At 63.0% G+C, this 18,678-nt stretch overlaps 1 protein-coding gene across 1 annotated transcript; it reads left to right on the top strand.

Moving 5' to 3' along the window:
• Positions 1-230: 230 nt before the first annotated feature.
• VOLCADRAFT_116514 (uncharacterized protein) lies at positions 231-17,442 on the top strand (the record flags this gene model as incomplete). The annotated part of the gene is made up of 12 exons (XM_002947574.1): positions 231-277; positions 1,379-1,754; positions 2,174-2,314; positions 2,586-2,664; positions 2,907-3,007; positions 3,664-3,718; positions 4,552-4,629; positions 5,178-5,467; positions 5,733-5,913; positions 6,248-15,993; positions 16,358-16,939; positions 17,125-17,442. The coding sequence occupies 12 exons, from the start codon at positions 231-233 to the stop codon at positions 17,440-17,442; spliced, it is 11,994 nt and encodes a 3,997-aa protein (XP_002947620.1).
• Between the last annotated feature and the right edge of the window lie 1,236 nt (positions 17,443-18,678).

Raw genomic sequence — 18,678 nt, forward strand, 5'->3', positions numbered from 1 at the left:
GCGGCCAGGCGGAGACTGCTGACGGTCATGTCACCGTCGGTGCGCACGGGCGCCGCCGACAATAAATTCCCGAGGTAGAATGACATGAGTACATACTTGATATCTGCCGTTGCCAAATCGTCTTTATCTTCGTTTGAGCTAAACACACCCATAGATTCCACGAAGTTTTGCGTGCGTGAAAGGAGCGATATTGCAGAGTCGATCACATCAAAGTCCTTTGAAGCAACGAGATGGTCTTGCTGGGCATGGATGGCATGGCATCGGCTGTAGAGTACAGGTAGGGGTGGCCCGCCCTCTCCATCAGTGTTGGAGTTTAACATCGCACGTAAGGCATCCATGGCTTATTTTGGGTTAATATGTCACAAATCAAACAACTTAAGCGTTATAGTGATGCATACATGAAGACTGCTGAGTAGCAGTTAAGAAAGGGTGTCGACCATAAATCAAATAGCCAAAAGACAAGTGCTGAAAGCGATACTTGGATGCTCGATGTACATATAGATGCAGCAAGATATTGCTTCTTTGAGCAGGTCAAGTCTCAAGGGCCATCGGCCCATCGAGAAAAAAATGTCGGACGAACGTCGGTTGCAGCAGTTTGAATGCCCAACTCCAACCCTAGCAAAAGCACTACTCTTTCGCATATTACGTTAATCGGTCTTCCATCCCTTTTTGAGCCAGATCCCCGTAGGATGGGTTTACACACCGGAAGCCTCTGCGGAAGTCCTATTTTTCCAGGCAGCTGTGCAAACTAGGTTCAGGACTTGGACTAACAAACATAGGTGGGAATTTATCACCGTTTGCCTGGGTTCACTTCGTTGAAGCTGCAGTCAGTCGACTGGGTAGCAGTTGTTTAACCCTGGGGCGTGCAGTTTGCTAAATCTGTAAAGGCTGAGTTACTTGGTTGTGACGAAATTGACACTTCTTCAGACGGGCATCGTCAGATTGAAGTCTCCCAGAGGAAGGAGCGGAATTAGGATTTCGTGCTATACCATCATCTCATATGACAATTTTTGCGGTGGTCTCTAGGTCGCATAGATTACGAAAGAGGACTTTATGGCTCGCTTCTTTTTCCAAATACCCAGCAGGGGCTGAGGATGTTCGCTGTCCAAGGCCCAGAGCAGTCTTCAGCGCCGGACGACCAGCCACCTTCTTTGGCACCTTAACAATTTCCAGTCTGCTGCCGGTCCTCCTCATTTCTTCGGCCGTCGGTCCTTGGGCCGACTTACACCGAAACCCCAGCAGCGGGCCAGCGCAGCCAGCCAGACCATCGACACCAGCCAGCGCCGTCCCTCTCGGAGACCATGTTGCAGAGTAACCATTGCCTGGCGCACACGGGCGTCTTGCCTGCCACCGTGCCAGCCGTTGTCCCGCCTCACAGCATCCAGCAGCAGCACCACGTCCAGCAGCACCATGTCCACCACCAGCACCACCGCAACCACGCAACTACCTCCTACCCACACCCTGGGCAAACACCGGCTCTACCTCAGCTGCGTCCCCCTGTTCCCCTGGTTTCGGAGGCGGCAGCAGAAATGGAGGAGGCCGCTCAGCCCGCCAGCCCGCTTGACCCTGCCACCGCCGCCACGTCTCGATGGCCCGCCGCCGCTGCCGCGGCCCCTGCGGATGCCCATCCCCCGCCGGACTATCAGCACTTCGTGCCCCTGCCGCACCAGCGAGAGCGGCGCAAGAAGCTCCTGGACAGGTTTGCGTTCCGAGGGCGGCTGGACGCTCCCGGCGAAGAGCCCATCTTCGCCAAGGTGCGTTGTTGACGGACCAGCTCTCTCCAGCCCACCTGGGCTTGTCCCTAGTGCTCACCCTAAGGGACCACCCTAAGGGCCTAGACCCTAAGGGACCACCCTAAGGGCCTAGACCCTAGGGCCGCGCGGGTTTACGTTCCTGAGGAGACCGTGGGAGGGGTAGGACACTGATAAAAGGGGTGTGTGGTGTGGGTGCATGTGCATGAGTGCATGTGCATGTGTGAATTGGGTTCACGATGCAGAGGAAGGCGAGAAGAAGAATCGCGTGATGATTACGTCAGAAGTTTGGGGCCCCGCTGGTGAACGCGGACAAGTTATTAAGAAGCATGGTTAGAAGTCCTCATTGTCCGAACATTTCATTGAGTCAAGCACCCTGGTAAAGGCCCCCTGGTGCTGCTGCTGCTGCCCCTCTGCTGCAGACTGTGGAGGTGGAGGACGTTCGGGAGGGTCGGGCGGGTGAGGGCTTGCGCGCCTGGCTGGTGAACCGCCTGCTGCTGGACCCCTGCCTGCACCCGCCCAGCTGCAGGACCAGGAACGGATACCTGCTGCTGGCCTTCGAGGTATGCGCTGCGCGTGCGTGCATGTGTGTTTGTGCGTGCGTGCATGTGAGGAGGGAGGAGGTTAGGGGTGGAGAGGAGAGAACCGTGGACTGTGTGGAGCAGGGGGGAAGGGAGGGAGGGAGGGAGGGAGAGGGGACGTGAAAGAGGTTTCCGGGGGAAGTGGGGTGGGGAGGCGAGGGGGGGGAAGGCCAGGGGAATGTGTGTGCGTGTGTGTAATGAGTTTGAAATTATGTGATATCGCAAAAAATGTTCTCCATTGCCACACACGCAGGTGCTGTTCATGGGAGGGGAGTCGGTGCAGGTGGAGGTACCGTACAAGCACAGCGCGGAAGACACCACGGGCACCCACGGTATGGGGGGGCCCGGGGGGTAATGGCCTGAAAGAGGGGGTTGGGTGGATGCGTGCGTGCGTGGGACGGGGCTGGCCCATGTGGGCATGGTGGTATAGTAGAAAGCCATCACATATCTCAAATTTGCCAATAGTTGCTTGATGGTTGTGGGTTCCTACACCGATGTGTCCTACACTGACCCGTCTATGGGTCTTTATTATCGAGCTCCTTATCGGCCTCCTTATCGATGCATATATGTGCAGGCAACTTCGTGGCGGAGGTCCTGCTTCAGAGGTTGCACTCCAAGTTGCGTCTACGGGACGAGCTGGTGCTGTACCCCAAGACTGACAAGAACGTGTTTCAGGTACGGAGGAAAAAGTCGTTTTGGAGGAGTCAGTGTGTATGTGTAATGGTGTATGTGTGTGGACGTGTGTGTTGGGAGGGGAGAGGAGGGTGGAGGGGCCGCGGGGAAAGTTTGGATGGTAGAGTAACCGGGCAAGAGCAGCATCATACCACGCCTCGCATGCTTACCAACTCGCGGGAGCAAGAGCAAGAGAATATATATATATATATATATATATATATATATATACCCCTCAAGCCGTGGCGTGAGGTTACCTGCTGTGGGAAGGGGAAGGGGAAGGGGGGCCGGTTTCGGCCCCCTAGCAGGGGCATCGTGCACGGAGCACTGGCGGTTAGGGTGCCGCGAGTCCTCTCCCTTTTCGTTGTGCCCTTACAACAGCAACAGCAACAACAACAACAACAACAACACGGCCCCATGTCCAGCAGCTTGTAGCTTTGAACGTGTGGACTTGTCTTCCTTGACTGACTTTGCATACGTTTTCCCTCCACACTTAACAGGAGCGACATTGCTTTCCGTCCTTGTTCCACCGCTATTTGCCAGCCTTGTCTTTCAAGGTTATGTTGCTTTTATCACACCACATAACATGTCGCCCGTTCACAGCCTTCACATGTTTTTCCTTCCCATCACATTCGTTTTTCCGCTTCCTCCGTGAGCAGATGGTGGTGCTGCCCAACGTGTGTGCCGAGTGCCTGGAACCGATTGCGGACCGAGGTGCGGGAGGGGTGGGTGGGAGGGGGAGGACACCAACAAGGGAAGGAGAGCCATGTGGAGTAGTGTGCGGTAATGACCTGAAAAAGGAAGCTGCCGAAGCTCTGTACGTTGTGGATACTGGATGGCGGGGGGGGGGCAGGCAAGGATGAAAAGTACTCCCTGCCAGCCATGTAAAATGCGCGCTTATGTGTGTGTGTGTGTGTGTGTGTGTGTGTGCGCATGCGCGCGCGTGTGTTACGTGTGTGTGTCTGTGTGTGCGTCTGTGTGTGTCTGTGTGTGTGTCTGTGTGTGTCTGTGTGTGTGCGTGAGTTTAGGTTTCAACGGGAGAGAGGCGCGCACCGGCCGGGCGCTCTTCCACATAGCATGCAACGTGGCCCGGGCAGCAGGGGCTCTGTCCCGGCCTTGGCGTACCTCCCTCCCGCTCCTTCCTTCTCCTGGCCCTGCCGCCGCGGCCGGCCCCGCATTATTACATTCTCTTTTCCCTCCTCCTCCACCTCCTCGCTCTTCATGAACACATTCCCCCGGCCCTGTTGTTCGCGTACTTGTAATACGTAAATGCAATTGACAAATTTCCACATGAAGGCTTTCCTGAAGGCCTTATGAATGCCTTACGAGGCCTTATGAGGCCTTATGATTACCCGCTCTCCTGGAACTCTGGTTGGAAGACCTGGCACGTCCTGCTTAGTGTGGGGTCCCCCCGTGCAGCTTTACTCGTTCGTAGTTCGTCTTCCCCCCCTCCCTGTGCCCTGTGCTTCGCGCTGTTACCCTTTCCCCAGCTCCACCCCCCCTTACAACCACCTCTCCTTTATGACTTACCACTCCCCACCCCGCAGAGGACGAGGCCCTCATCTGCGACAACTGCTATGACTTTGTGGACCTGGGCTGTTGCGGCATGGCGGAGCTGCCGGAAGGTGTGTAGGTGTCCTGCGGCCTAGGCGTCGTACATGTCTGCTCCACGCGTCTGAGAGTCTGTTGTTATTTGAGCGTGCATGCGCGGACGCATTGGGGGCATGTTTTTTGGCGGGACTGGAAGCGATGTTCTCATCAGGGTGCGTGTGGGGATGCATGGGTGGTAGAGCTGTCGGTGGGTGTGTATGTGCGTACGTATGTACGTACGTGGCTGGCTACACGCCTTGCGGTAGCCGATTATACGGGTGCAATGCTGCGCTGGCCGTGTTTCCATAAGCCGTGTTTGGCCGCTTCCCCCTCCCCCTTCCCCCTTCCTTGGCAGCAGCTTCACTCGTTTGTGGTTCGTCTTTCCCTCTGTCCCCCCTTCCCGTTCGCTCAGTTCTGCTCCTTGGAAGCAGCTTCACTCGTTCGTGGTTCGTCTTTCCCCTGCCCCTTCCCTATGTCCCCCCCTCCCGTTCGCGGCATCGGACGTCATGGCAGTGCGACTCTTCGTTGTTTTCACACCATCTGGTTTGGACCTCCTTTCCCCGCCCTGCCCCCCCCCTCGCAGCTGACGACGGCTGGCGCTGCCGCTGGTGTCGAGAGGGAGAGTCGTACGGCGATGTAGGGCCGGAGGCCACCATGACGGAGACGGGGACGTTAACTTGTACGGCAGGGACAGCCGGGGGCCCCGCGGGCCGGTCAGTACTCCAGGGCGCGGGTGCTGAGCCCGAATACGACCCAGACACGGCGACAACGCTCGCGGCGCCGTCGCCCTCCGCCCGGGGCTGGCGCAGGCGCAGCAGCGGCAGCGGCGGTAATGGTGGCGGCGATGGCGATGGCGACAGAAGGGGAGGAGAGGTACGGGCCCGGTCGTTCAGTGGGGACGGGCGGGGTGTTTCAGGATGTTTGGGCTCCTGTGGAATGATAAAGTTGTGGTTGCCTTACGGCGTTACGGAGAGAGTTGGTTCTCCTATTCCCTCCTCCCTCAGCGTGTCATGAAAAAGCACACGCGCTTCCTGGCTTGCTGGTCATGGACAGCAGCGACTCTTCGGACAGCTGTAGGGGCCGCCAGGGCTCACGGGGCTGAAGTCCCATGCGCCATCTCTTCCCCCCTTAACCCTAGGCCGCTGCTACTGTTACTGTTGGCGCTGGCGGTGCTGCTACTGCCGAGGCTCCGGAGCTGGTTGCTGATGCGGACAGCGGCGCGCCACGTAACGGCGGTCCCGCCGCTGTCGCGGCCGCCGCGGCCGCTCCGCCGGCAGCTGGAAAGGCGGGAATCGCAAGTGATGTGGCGGCAGCTGCTGGTGAGCTAGCTGTACTTGTTAGTTACCCGGCGGGACTCGCCGGCGTGCTGCTGGCGCTTGGACCTTTCCCTCCTACCTATGGCGCTGATGTGATTGTGATAAATCTCGTGTCTGACGGACATACATACGTACATATGTATGTATGTATGCATACGTATACATATACGTACCTACGGGATTGCCTTTGTAGAAGCATCTAGGGTTTGATGCTTCCAGACGCCGTCAAGGGCACATGGCGCTAACGCGTTTTGGTAGATTCATATCTGCTGCTGCTCCTGAGCGGATGTCGTGGGTATCCGGCCTGTCCTTCGCCTTGGCTCCGTAACGACCGCAGGTGACGTGTCCCTGGTGGCGGCGATGGCGATGACCGCGGCCTGTCCGAGTCCTGCGCGAGTACCTGAACCGGCGTGCACTGCCGTCGGAGAGGGCTTGGCGGCGGCGGCGGCGGCGGCTGTGCACGTGGTGCTGCCGCCGCCACCGCCGCCACTACCCCAGCGCACATCTCCAGAAGTAGCAGCGGCGGCCATGGCAACAGTACCGCCGCAACCACTGCCGCCGCAGCGGCAGCCGGGACAATTGCCACCACCATTACGAGCGCAGCCGCCGCCGCCGCCGCCGCCACCGCCGCCGCCGCCGCCCGCGGAGCCGCCTGCATCACGGCCAGAGGCAGCAGGATCATCAGTGGTGCCGCTTCCCGCTCCGAAACTGCCTCTGCAACAGCCGCTGCACCAGGCTGTGGCGTGGCAAGCGGCGGCGGCGGCAGTAGGGCCCGGCTTGGGCTCGGTTGCTTTACAAGCTGTGCCTTCGCAACCTTCACAACCTGCGCGGCAGCCGGAGGCGGTGACGGAGCCGCCGCTTCCTACACCGCCACCTCCGCCGCTGCCGCCGCCACCGCCACTACCACCGCACCCATCGCCGCTGCTGCCACCACTACCACCGGTGCTACAGCAGCCCAGGGCGGAGCCGCAGCTGGAAGCGCGCCAACCACCGCTGCCTCCTTTGCCGCCACCGCCGCCACCACCGCTGCCCTCTTCGCCACCGCCGCCATTGCCCCCGGAACCTGAGCCACCAGTACCGCCGCATTTAGAGCCACAGCCACAGCCACCGCCACCGCCACCCCAGCAGCAGCAACAGCAGCAGCAGCTGCTATTACAGCTGCTGCTAGGCAGCGCAGCTCCAGCTCCAGCTCCCCAGGATGGGCTTGGGCCCGCCTTGGTGGGGTTGCCGGAACCCATGCACGTTGCCGCCGCGCGCGAAGCACTTAGACCGCCGCCGCCACAGGAGCAGCAGCAGCTGCAGCAGGAACATCCGCCCTTCAGAGGCCGTGGTGGTGACGGCGGCGGCGGCGGCGGCGGTGGTGGTGGTGGTAATGATGAGATGCTGACGGGTTCCCGTATTGAAGCGGCGGGGACAGCAATGGCGGCTGTAGCGGCCTCCGGCAGGACGGCTGAGCTGCCGGTCCAGGGATCCCGCGGAGTGGGTTTCCTCGCGGCGGCGGCAGCAGCACAGGACGGCGGACTGCTACAGCCCCTAGGCCCTTCGTTTGAACAGGTCATTGCAGCGGCGGAGGCACAGCCGCTACAGCCGTCGGCGGCAGTACCCCTCCCGCCGCCGCCGCCGCCGCCACAGCCGCAAGAGCAGCAGCAGCAGCTACAGCCATACAGCTGGCCTCCAGCGCCGCCGCAGCCGCCGGACTTGTGCTCACCCCTCAGCTTTAGCTCAGTATCGGCCGGATTGTCAAGTTTCGGAGGTCATCATCATCATCATCATGGTGCAGCTCCGCTGGCTAGCGGCGGTGTTGCCGTTGAAGGCCCCGCTGCCGCGAGCACCGGCCCAATATGTCGAACGGAATCACACTCGCTGCAAGCGCTGATGATGACCGTGGAGGTCACTGCGGGGGACGACGACATCGCCAGCAGCGGTCTACCAGATACTCTCCGTACGGCAGAGGCTGCCGTACGTGAGACCGCCGCGGTGGCGCAAGTAACATCTCTTGCTCAAGCACAGGCTGCCCATGCGTACGCTAGCGCCGCGGCGGCGGCGTCAGTTGCGCTGGCATCAGCGGCGGTGGCGTCGCCGCCGCAGCCTCGGCCGCCGCCGCCACCTCCTGCTGATGCGGTAAGGCCGCCTCCGCCTCCGCCTCCGCCACCTCCGCCACCTCAAGGTCCGCCGCCCGCCACCGCCGGGTTCGTGCCGACGACATATGGCCCAACTTGGGACCCAGCGCTGCGGTCTGGTCCGCAGGGAACAGGTATAGGGTATGCTCCTGGTATCGGCCAAATGATCCCCATGGATCAGCTGTTGCTGCATCCCCAGGCTTACTCCCGCCTGCCGGCGCATCCGTATCCGCAGTCTCCGCTGCTACCACCGCCGCTTCCTTTGCAGCTGCCACAGCATCAGCATCAGCAGCCGCAGCAGCCACCCCCGCCGCCGGCCCCACCACCACCGCCGCGGCCGCCACAGCATGAGCAACAGCAGCAACAGCAGCAGCAACAGCAGCAGCAGCCCTTCCATCAGCAGATGCACCAGGCGCATCACCAGTTCTTCGCGCAAGCTCAACAGTATCTCATGCAACAGGCATCGGTGGTGGGGGCAGTGGGGCCGCCGTACATTCATCAAGCTCCATTGGGACCAAGTCCTCCGGCGGCGGCGCCGCCGCCGCCGCCCCATTCACCACTGCCGCCGCAGTTACGGAAAGCGGGGCAGCGCGGTCCGCTACGACAGTTCTCTGCAGCGCCACCACCACCGCCGCCGCCGCCGCCGCCGCCTCCTCCAGCCGCCGGACGGTTTAGTCGCAGCGCTTCGGCGGGCGTGACACGGGCGGTCGCTGCAGCGGCGGCAGCGGCAATGTACGAATCCGACGACGGCATTTGGAGGCCTGACGCGACGGACGATGATTCGATATCGGTGGCGGACCCTAGTAGCGACGACAGCGGTAGTGATTACGATGCACGGGGCCGCAGCGCGCGGGGCCGGGGGCCTCGTGGGGGACGAGGGCGAGGCTCACGCGGACGGGGACGCAGCCACAGCCAAGGCCACACCGCGGGTCGTGTGCCACGGGGCCGCGGTCGGACGTCAGCAGCCAGCGTCTACAACTACAACGTGGATGCTTGCGCGGAGGACAGCCTTACACCGCTCCGTTCACGGGCAGCCGCTGCCAAGGCCACCGGCAGAGGAGGGACACATGCGAGTATGGCCGGTGATACTGCCGCCGCCGCTGCCACCGCCGCCGCCGCCGCCATCACCACGCCAAGCCCTTCCGCCCTGACGGCGCAATCCCCCCTGGAGGGCGCGGGCGCCGTGGGGCCCTACACGTCCCTGCGAGATGGTTGCGAAGAAGCGGTCGGGGGTGGAGGCGGCGGGGGTCCCGGAGGTCCATTGCTGGCGGAGCTGGGTGCTATTGCCTCAGCTGGTGGCCTCGCCGCCGTCGGCCCCTCTGCGACCGCGGCCGAGGCCGAAGCTGTCGCCAACGGAGGCGGCCCCGACTCCCTGGTCTACCTGCAGATGCTGTCGGCAAAGGTGGCCGGGCATCCGGCACCGCAGATTGCCCTCGAGAGTCCCGTTCCGGCCGTTTCGGAGGCGTTACCAGCCAGGATTCCAGAACAGGATGGAGCTGCTGGACTCGCGCTGGGCGCTGGCGGTGAAGCTGCTGCTGCCGTGGCGGCAGCGGCGGCGGTAGCGGCGGTAGCGGACAATGCCGCCATTACTACTTTGCCGCCAGTGGGCGTCACAGTCGCCGCTGAGCTGACGGCTGTTGCGACGGATGCGGTTCCGGCGGCGGCTGTGGCAGCGGGGCCCGAGGTGCCAGCCGCCGCCTCAGCCCGACCGGAGCGCATGGCCCTTGAAACAGAGCCGGCAGTGACGTCATCATTGAGGGACGACCCTTTGGTGGCAACATCGAGCACAGGCGTCTTGAGCGCTTTGGTAGCCGAGGAAGTAGCTCCAACACCGCCGCCGCCGCTGGTGGCCCCGCCGCCGCCGCCGCCGCTGGTGGTGCCGTCGGGGCTGACATCTGAGGCAGTGGGAGAGCCCAGCGCGACTGGTGGTGCAGCCGAAACGTCGGCGTCAAGTGCCTTGGGCGAGCCACACCGGGATCTGGGACAACCCATCAGTTGTTCATCTACCCACCCGCAACAACAGCAACAGCAGCAACAGCAGCAGAAGAAGGACGCCGGAGGTTCCAGACCGGCTGCGGAGCAGCCGCGGCGCCCGGGCACGACATTACGAATCCGTTTTCGTGGGGGCTTGGGTGTGCCACCATCCGCCGGGTTACCTTCCGCCGCTGCTCACGCTGCTCCAGCGAAGCATGCTCGCCCTCCGCCGCAGCCGCAGCGGCAGCGGCAGCCTGTTAATGCTGCTGAAGCAGCGGGTACCTTACCCCCAGCCTGCAACAGACCCGTGGCAGAAGCGCCTGGCGTGCCTGAGGCGGCGGCCGTTGCGGTAGTGACTGAAGCCGCCAATGCTGACGGCGCTGCCGCTGGCCCGAATAAGCGAGGCCAAGCGTCGGGCCAATGGTTAAGCACTGTTGGTGTTGCGGTGGATGCCGGAGTTGGTGGTAGCGGTGGCGGCGCTGCTACTGGACCTGGCGTCAGTGCTGGCACTGACCCCGGCGCTGCGGATGCCGTGGCGTCAGCACCACCACCAGCACCACCACCACCGCTGCCGCAGCCGCTACCGCCACCGCCCATGGTGCTAGGTGAACAAGCGCCATTGGGTGCTGCAGCAGCAGCGGCCGCACTGCTGGAGGCAGCTCCTACAGCCGCGGACTTGAGCGGCGTGCAGCAGCAGCAGCAACAGCCTGTGCCGCCTGCTACAGCGGAAGCAACCCTAGCTGAGCAGCCACAACTGCGATCACAACCACGTCCAGCGTTGCCGTTGCAACCACCGCCGTCGCCGTCGCCGTCACCGGCACATCAACTGAGTCAACACCAGCAGCAGCGCTTGCTGACACAACCATCATCACCATCACCGCTGCCACCGCCGCCACCGCCGCCACCGCCGCCGGTGCAAGATGAATCAGGCGGCCTTGCCTCACTCTCATTGCTACAGCCGCTTGGCTCTGGCCAAGCCATCGGACCGGACATGGACGGCATTGAACACGTAACAGCGGATCTTCAGCTGCGGCTGCAGGAGCCGGAGCTGACGCTGCAGGAAGGAGGAGGAAGGGGGGGGGAGCCTTCAGCTCCGGCATCTGAGGATGGCCTTGGCGGCCAGGTCGCCGCGGATTCAGCACTTGTCAGCTCAGTAGTGACGGTGACGGCGGTGTCGGCGTTGGCGGATGTACAGCCATCGCGGGCGCCGGCGGCCCCGCCGCCTCAGGCCTCCCCCGCACAGCTGGCGGCTGTGCAACAGCCTGTATCGTTGCCTCATGAGCAAGGTGAGGACCGCGATGGCGGCGCGGTGCTCGATACTGAGTTGGCAGTGGTAATGGACGGCGGTTCGGCGGGAGTGGTAGCCGGGTTTCAGGGGACTGCCGGCGCGGCTCCGGCAGAAGCAGAGGCTGCTGGCAGCGGCCGCATTAGCGACGGCACAACTCACTCTGCTACGTACTTGATTGCTGCCGCAGCTGACTCTGTTTTTATGGAGGCTGCTGTCGGGGCTGCAGCGGCGGCGGCATCATCTGCGTGGACGCCGTTGTCAGACATGATGCTTGAGCAGGTAGTAGAGCGCCCTGGCGACGGCAATGGCACGCAGCTGCCGCCGCCGCCACCGCCGCCACAGCCGCCGCCACTCCTGCCACCAACACAGCCCTTAACCCTGGAAACTCCCGATATTCCGCCATTGCCACCTCCTCTGCTAGAGCTACTTTTGCAGGCGTCACAGCGGCAGTTCCCCACATCGCCGCTGCCGGAGCAGCAGGCGGAGCTGCAGCTACAGCTACAGCTACATTTAGAGCAGGAGCTCCAGCAGGAGCTCCTGCAGCACCAGCAAGCGCGACTTCAGGAAGAGGAAGAGGTGCTGGGCGGGCGACAGGGGGAAACTGGCGGATTCCCCTCTGGGAAAGCCGATGCAGCAAACACCGGATCGCCCGTGAACCCTGCGGAGGCATTGGAGAGTGCGGTCCGAGGGGAGGACGCCGGAGAGTCGGAGGAAACACAAGCACCCTCAGGGATGGCGCCGGCGGCGCCGGCAGCAGCAGCAGCAGCAGCAGCAACACAGGTATTGGATGGCACCCTATCGCGCGAACCAAGCCGACCGAATGGCAAGCTCGTCGAGACCGAGTGTTCACCAACCGGCAGGGAGCCTTCACCGCAGCTCCCACTGCCGCCTCCGCCACCGCTGCCGCCATCACCACCGCCACCGCAGCCGCCGGAAATCCCCGCTGCTACTAATGCACAGGTCCCGCAGCCTGTCCCAGATTCGCCGCCGGAGGACACCCCAGCAGCTGTGCCAGCACAAGCCATGGAATTCGCATCAGCAGCTGCAGCGGAACCTGCCGGCGGCGCTGAAGATGACCATGTACCGTCCGCGCCACTGACGACTTGGCCGTCACGGCCCTCCCCGCAGCATTTGGAGCGGCCATCGTTGCCCTGGGGCAGAGGCCGGAGCCCCACCGGGGGCCCACAAACGCAATCGCAAACGCGAACACCTCTCCCCGGCACCGAAGATGGCACCGAAGATCAGGCGGCGGCACTGACGGCAACAGGTGTGGTAGGTATAACAAATGATGGAGGTGGTACAGCAACCGCAATTGCAGCTGCAACAATTGCAGCATCAGCACCGGCAGCGTCAGCAGCAGGAGAAGAGGAAGGAGGAGGTGTACCCAGCATCGCACCTGCAGTGCCTGCTCCTGCTGGCCCTGCCCCACCCCCTGACGGCGTCTCTGTGAACGCGAGTTGGATTGCCCACGAGACGCCCCCGGCGACGGCGGTAGCAGTGCAGCAGCAACCTACACAGCGGGTAGGTCAAAAAACGCCGCAGCAGCCCCAGCGGGTGCAGCCACTAAGGCAGTCTCGCCTGCCGGCGGCCCCTATGCCGCGTTTTCCCAGTGCCGCTCGACTACCGGAGTCTGTTGCAGCCTTGCTCAACACCTCTGATGTAATGGCCAACGGCGGCAGCGGCAGCGGCAGCGGCGTTGGGATAGGCGCCATGTCGCCGGTGAAGGCGGCAGCGGCGGCGGGGGCGGCGGCAACGGCAGCGCATCCGGCTAGTACGGCGGCGTCTGTGGCGTCTGCGGTGACGGTCGCCCCGGCAGCGGCACGGGGCGCCACGTCCTGTATTGCGTCGCCGCCGACCTTGCCATCGCAACTTTCAGGCTGTTTCCAGCCTGGTGCCGTTGCGTTTCGCCCTGTAGGGACCACAGTTGGCAGCCTCCGCTCGAAGCGCATAGCAGGATGCGCTGTGTCTCTGGATGCGGGTACTGCTGCGGCTCCTGCGGGTGGCGCAGCCCGGGCCGGTGGGAACGTGGTCACAGGCACCTGCATTGGTGCCAGCAAGGCGGCACCGATGCCCACACGATCGCGTGCAAACCCGTCCGTTGTTGTGCCAGATACGGACGGGGATTCGGTAGCTGCAGCACCAGCACCGGAACCAGCAGCAGCTCCAATGGCAGCAGCACCCTTAGAACCGCCCGCACCAGCAGAACCGCCACCGCCCGCACCAGCACCAGCTGCAGCACCAGCGCCAGGTAAAACACTACCACCAGCACCAGCTGCAGCGCCAGCACCAGAAACGCAAAAAGATACCGAAGCAACAACACGAGCAGCGTCAGGAACAACAGAGCAAGCGCCGCCGCGGGCCCACCGTGAGGAAGAGGACGGGGGGCGAGATGCAGCCAGCGGCCGGGGACGGGGCCGTGGTCGCGGCCGCGGCCGCGGGAGAGGCAGAAGCAGCAGCGGTAGGCTGGAACCGCCGCCGCCTGTGCTGCCGCCGCCATCGGAGCAGGAACCTGACGGCGCTGTCCCCGCTGGTCATGGCGGCCCCTTTGGAACGGGAAAGGCGACACTCAGGCCCGCCGTGCCGCCGCCTCCGCCACCAGTTGACCCGGCGCCGACGGTGCCACAGCAGCTAAGTGGTGAACGGGATCCCAGAGGATTGAGTGGCACGGATCGGCCCTCCGCCACAACAGCCGCAACAGCGGACCACCTCTCAGCTGGGAACGCCATCAACGCTGCAGGAGTTTCAACCGGGGGCAGCGGCCGTCGCAGCAGCCGTACGACTCTAACGGCTCGAACGGCAGGTTCAGAAAAGTCAGGCAGGGAACCAGTCCATGCAGGAGCAATGGCTATCGTACCCGAGAATTGCATTGACGGGTTGCCGTCCGCCGCTGTAGCCGGGCAGGGTTGCGGCGGCGGTGGCGGCGGCGTTGCTGGTGGCCATTATAGCGGGGAAGACAACGGTCTTGTCAAAGATCCTGTCGTGATGGTACAGCCGCCGCGGAAGCGAAAGCGGCTCATGCAGAACAGCTCGCCAGCTGATGCGCCTGCTGCGGCTCCCGTATCGCGGGAGCCCGTGGATGTTGACCTGGAGGGCTCGGAAGGCATAGCAGCGGATAAGGTCGTCTACGCACAGCCCTCCCACCCGTTACAGCCCCGCGCGCGCAGCAACGGAAACGCAGCAACGGCTGCGGCCCAACCCCGCCGGCGTGGCAGAAAGCGCCTGAGTCGGCACGTTGTTCTCTCCGATGGCGAAAGCGGGGGGGAGGGAGGCGAGGAAGCGGCGGCGCGGCCGGGCCCAAGGACGCATGCGGTTGTTGTGGACCATGGATTAGCTGGGGAGGGCAGTGACGACGTTACTGGCCTTGGCGGAGATGTGGACGGTGGTAGCAAGGGCGGCGCTACCAGGCGTGCCGTGGCTAAGCGCGCCCCGCCGGAACCTGAAGAGGAGCCTTCAGGAACTCCAGCACGTAAGGCTCGACGGGCACGGGGCGGCGGAGGCGGAGGCGGAGGCGGAGGCGGAGGCGGAGGCGGAGGCGGAGGCATCGACCAAGCCCGTCTACCCGCCACGGTGGAAGCGGCGACGGCGCCGGGCGGTGTTCCAGCAGAAGCGGAGACGGAGCTAGCGGCTGGTACGGCATCGGCTGCCGCCGTCGTGGCGGAATCCGTTGCAGCAGGTGCTGCTAGTGTTGATCTTGCGGCCGCAGCGGCCGCAGCGATTTCGGGTTTTGGGCGCGTGGAGGAGCATGCCGCTGGCCGGCGACGGCGACGTGGGGAGGGCCAAGAGGGCGTTGCCGAGGGCAGCAGGAGGGTTGAGGACGGCATCGCCGGTGGGGCCGAGGGCGCGAGTCCGCGTCATGTTGGCGAGGAGCAGGAGAGCGAAGAGCGCGAGGGCCCCCCAAGAAAAAGACGGGTGGGCCGCCCGCCGGCCGCGGCGAAGCGGGCAGCCGCCCTGGCTGCACTCAGGCCTACTTCCGAGCCCGGCACACGGGCTACGGGCGACGAGCAGGATGCGGCGCCGCCACCACCGCAGGAGCTGCCATGCCTCCCGCAGCCCTTAACGGAGGACGCGCAGACTGAAAAGGACTCCTCATCGAGGCTGCCGTTACGACCGTCGCCGCAGCAGGATCTGCACCAGCAGCGGCCGCTGCGTTTGCAGCGGCAGCGGGCACGGCGGTCCTTGCATGCTGGGCGCGGCGGCGCGGATCAGCCCCTGCCGCAGCCGCAACTCCACGACCTGTGCGATCCTCACCATCCCCAGGACAGCCAGGAGGCGGCCAGGTCGCCGGCTGCGGCCAGGCAGCAGCAGCAGCCGCAGCTGCAGCGGCGGCAGCAGCCAGGGGAGGCCATGCCGTCGGTGCCGGCAGTTGGGGAGCAGCAAGATGACCAAGCGGAGCAACAGAGGCGGCAGACAACGCAGGCATCGCATCCTCTTGTGATTCGGCATCCTTCTCCCCCTGCTGATGAACTTTCCCTTTCGGCAGCCCAGCAGACACAGCCGCAAGAGCAGTCCCAACCTCCGCAACCACCGCAACCGCAGCCGCCGCCGCCGCAGCAGCAACAGCAGCAGCACCAGGAACTGGAGCTGGAGCAACAACAGCTGGCGGGGCAAGTAGCTCTCCTGTGGCCGCAGCCGCCGCAGCAGGAGCTGTGGGACCAGGTACCGTTACGGCAGTTACGGGAGGGCTTCGGGGCCGGGCGCCCGGTTAGCGGGGTCGGATTGTTGGCTGCATGGCGCAGGGGCGTGGCTTTGACGGGTCTGCCTCTAGAGGAGCCGCGTGGGGGCTGAGGCGCAGTTTTGTAATTGTATGCCTATGGAACTGCAAGTGCTGCGAATCGAACTGGGGATTGCGTCGGTTTGTGCCGTAACTGCGCCCCCCTGCTGGGCTGCGCAGTGTAGGAGATATGCGGTGTGAGTATACGCGTGCGGGGATCCTTTTTAAGGACAGCACATGACCTCATGGCAGGCACTTTGGCTTCCTCCAGTGCGTCCGTCTGTCTGTCCGTCTGTCTGTCTGTCTGATCTGTCTGCCATCAGCTGAACCTTCCCCTTTGTTCTCCCGCCACAGGACGCGCGGTTGGCTCGGACCGATGCCGATAGCCGCGGTCGTGCGCTCACGGGCATCAGCGATGACGGGACTGACCACCTTGTGCCGCTGCAACACCACCACGACAACCGCCAGAACCAGCAGCAGCAGCAGCAGCAGCAGCAAGGGCTGCAGCTGACGCATCTGCACGCGTTTGAACGAATGGTTTCGGAGCTGCAGGCGGGCATGTTGGAGCTGCAGGCCAGAGCGGACATGGCGGTGGACCGGGCGCTTGCGGCGGAGGGCCGGGCGTCGGAGGCGGAAAGTCGGATAGCGGAGATGGAGCGCCGCGTGACGGAGATGGAAAGCTCCACCGCGGATCTGCGGGCAAGGACGGCGGCGGCGGAGGACCGGGCGGCGATGGCGGAGGGCCGGGCAGCGGCGGCGGGCGACCGGGCAGTGATGGCGGAGGACCGGGCAGCGGCGGCGGACGACCGGGTGGCGGCGGCGGAGGGCCGGACGATGGATGTGGAACAGCAGCTAGCGGCAATGAAGGAGCGAGCCCTGGGGCTGGAGGACCGGGTGACGGAGCTGGAGACGGGGTTGGCCGCGGCGCACAAGAAGGTGAGGAGTCCTGGGTGGGTCGGTGAGTCCGCACCGCACACCCCAGGGTTATGAAGGCATTCCGTATGCAGCTTACATGCTTCGCTGTTGTTATTTTGGTCACCAACATAACAGCCCACCACCCCTCCATTCGCCCTGCGTGTTTTCGTTCATGTCCTGAACTCAACTTTTCCCTCCTCCTGCAGGAGGAAGATTACGTCGCCTTCGTCACTGCAATTACTTTGGCGCTTGCCAACGCCCGGGAGCGGATCTCTCTCATACACCTGGGGCTTGAGCCTGGAAGTCAGCAGCAACAGCAGCAGGCACACTCGGAGGTTGTACTGGAAGCGCCGGAGGAGGCGGCCGCCGATGCCGATGCCGATGCCGCCGCCGCGGCAGCCGCGGCTGCGGGTCCGGGCCCATCTAATCCGACGTTGGCACTGCAGTTGTGCAGTGTTGGTAGCGGTCGTGTCTTGGCGGGTAGAGAACCCGGCAGTGGCTTTGCGGCTGGGGGATGGGTCTAGGCGACGGAGCAGGGTGTAAAAGAACAAGTGACTGTTGCGATTAAAGAAAGCCCTCTGGTTAGAGCGTGCATGGAGTGCTGTGCTGTCGGGTGTGGTACGTGTTCCAGCGGCTAGCAGGCGCAGATGCAGGTGGGACCATGACCCCAGAGCGCTGGGCGGGTGAGGGGGGGAGAAGACGGGAGACTGGACCGACGCCTAGGAGAGAGAGTGTGCATGGTCGCCATGTAGGGCGACTAGGGGCCCCGGGTTTTGCACCTTGCAGCTATGACTAGAGCGCGACAGTGAGATTGTGGCCTAGTATAAGTCTATGTGTTTTTTGCTTTTTTCTTTTGCATCGAGCGGCTGTTTTTTGCGTGATTGCGCGCCTGCTTACCCGCATGCATAAAAGTATATATATTATTTTTATAACATACATGCGGGCTCGGGGGAATTGTGACCTCGGGTTTCCAGCGCTGACCAGGCAACTGGTAAAGCGAGATGTTGCCTGTTAATCTCTTCACACCTTTGGACGCTACCGCGCCTAATGCTGGCTGTTGACTCTCTTTTTCGACTTCTTGGCCTTTTCCACAAGCATGACTTTGACCTGCATATCTTTGACCTTTTTTTTACCCCTCGACCTTTTCAACTAGGTTGAACTTGACGGACGGACAGATGCATGATGACGGGTAGGGGATGGTTACGCAAGTTGAGGTGCTACGGGTGCTGATGCTGCCGTGTGCCGTACATACACGGTACGCTTAGGCTGCGATGCTCAGACTAGGCTTTTTTTTCGAGATGCGGTTGTGACTGTACCGAGCTGAATGTGGCAAGGCCGTCCGTTGGTAGTTGTTCGTTTGTTCGTTACCACGTTGGCGGTGTACCTTGCATAACTGTTTCTGTATGTGTGTTTCATGTTCGGTTGAGTCCTCTGGGTAGTGTATGTTGAGGGGAACAACACTACTTCAACTCTCTCTCTCTCTCTCTGTTTGAATGGAACATTGCTTACGTCAAATGCAGGGCACTGTGTATATACGTATGTATGTTCGTGTGTGTGTGAGAGAGCGAGTGTGTGTGTGTGCGCGCATACGTTGTGGGCGCTGTGGCGGGGCATGGTATCCGGCTCGTATGGGCCCGTTGCACATTCGGAGAGTAGAGCAATTCAATGTGTATGACACACACACACAAACACGCACAAGCGCGCGCGCGTTGATAAGGGAGAACGGATAGGATTCTGACCGATATAACGCCCCTCCAACG

The sequence above is a fragment of the Volvox carteri genome (assembly GCF_000143455.1).
Source record: "Volvox carteri f. nagariensis unplaced genomic scaffold VOLCAscaffold_7, whole genome shotgun sequence".
In the NCBI taxonomy this organism is placed as follows: Eukaryota; Viridiplantae; Chlorophyta; class Chlorophyceae; order Chlamydomonadales; family Volvocaceae; genus Volvox; species Volvox carteri.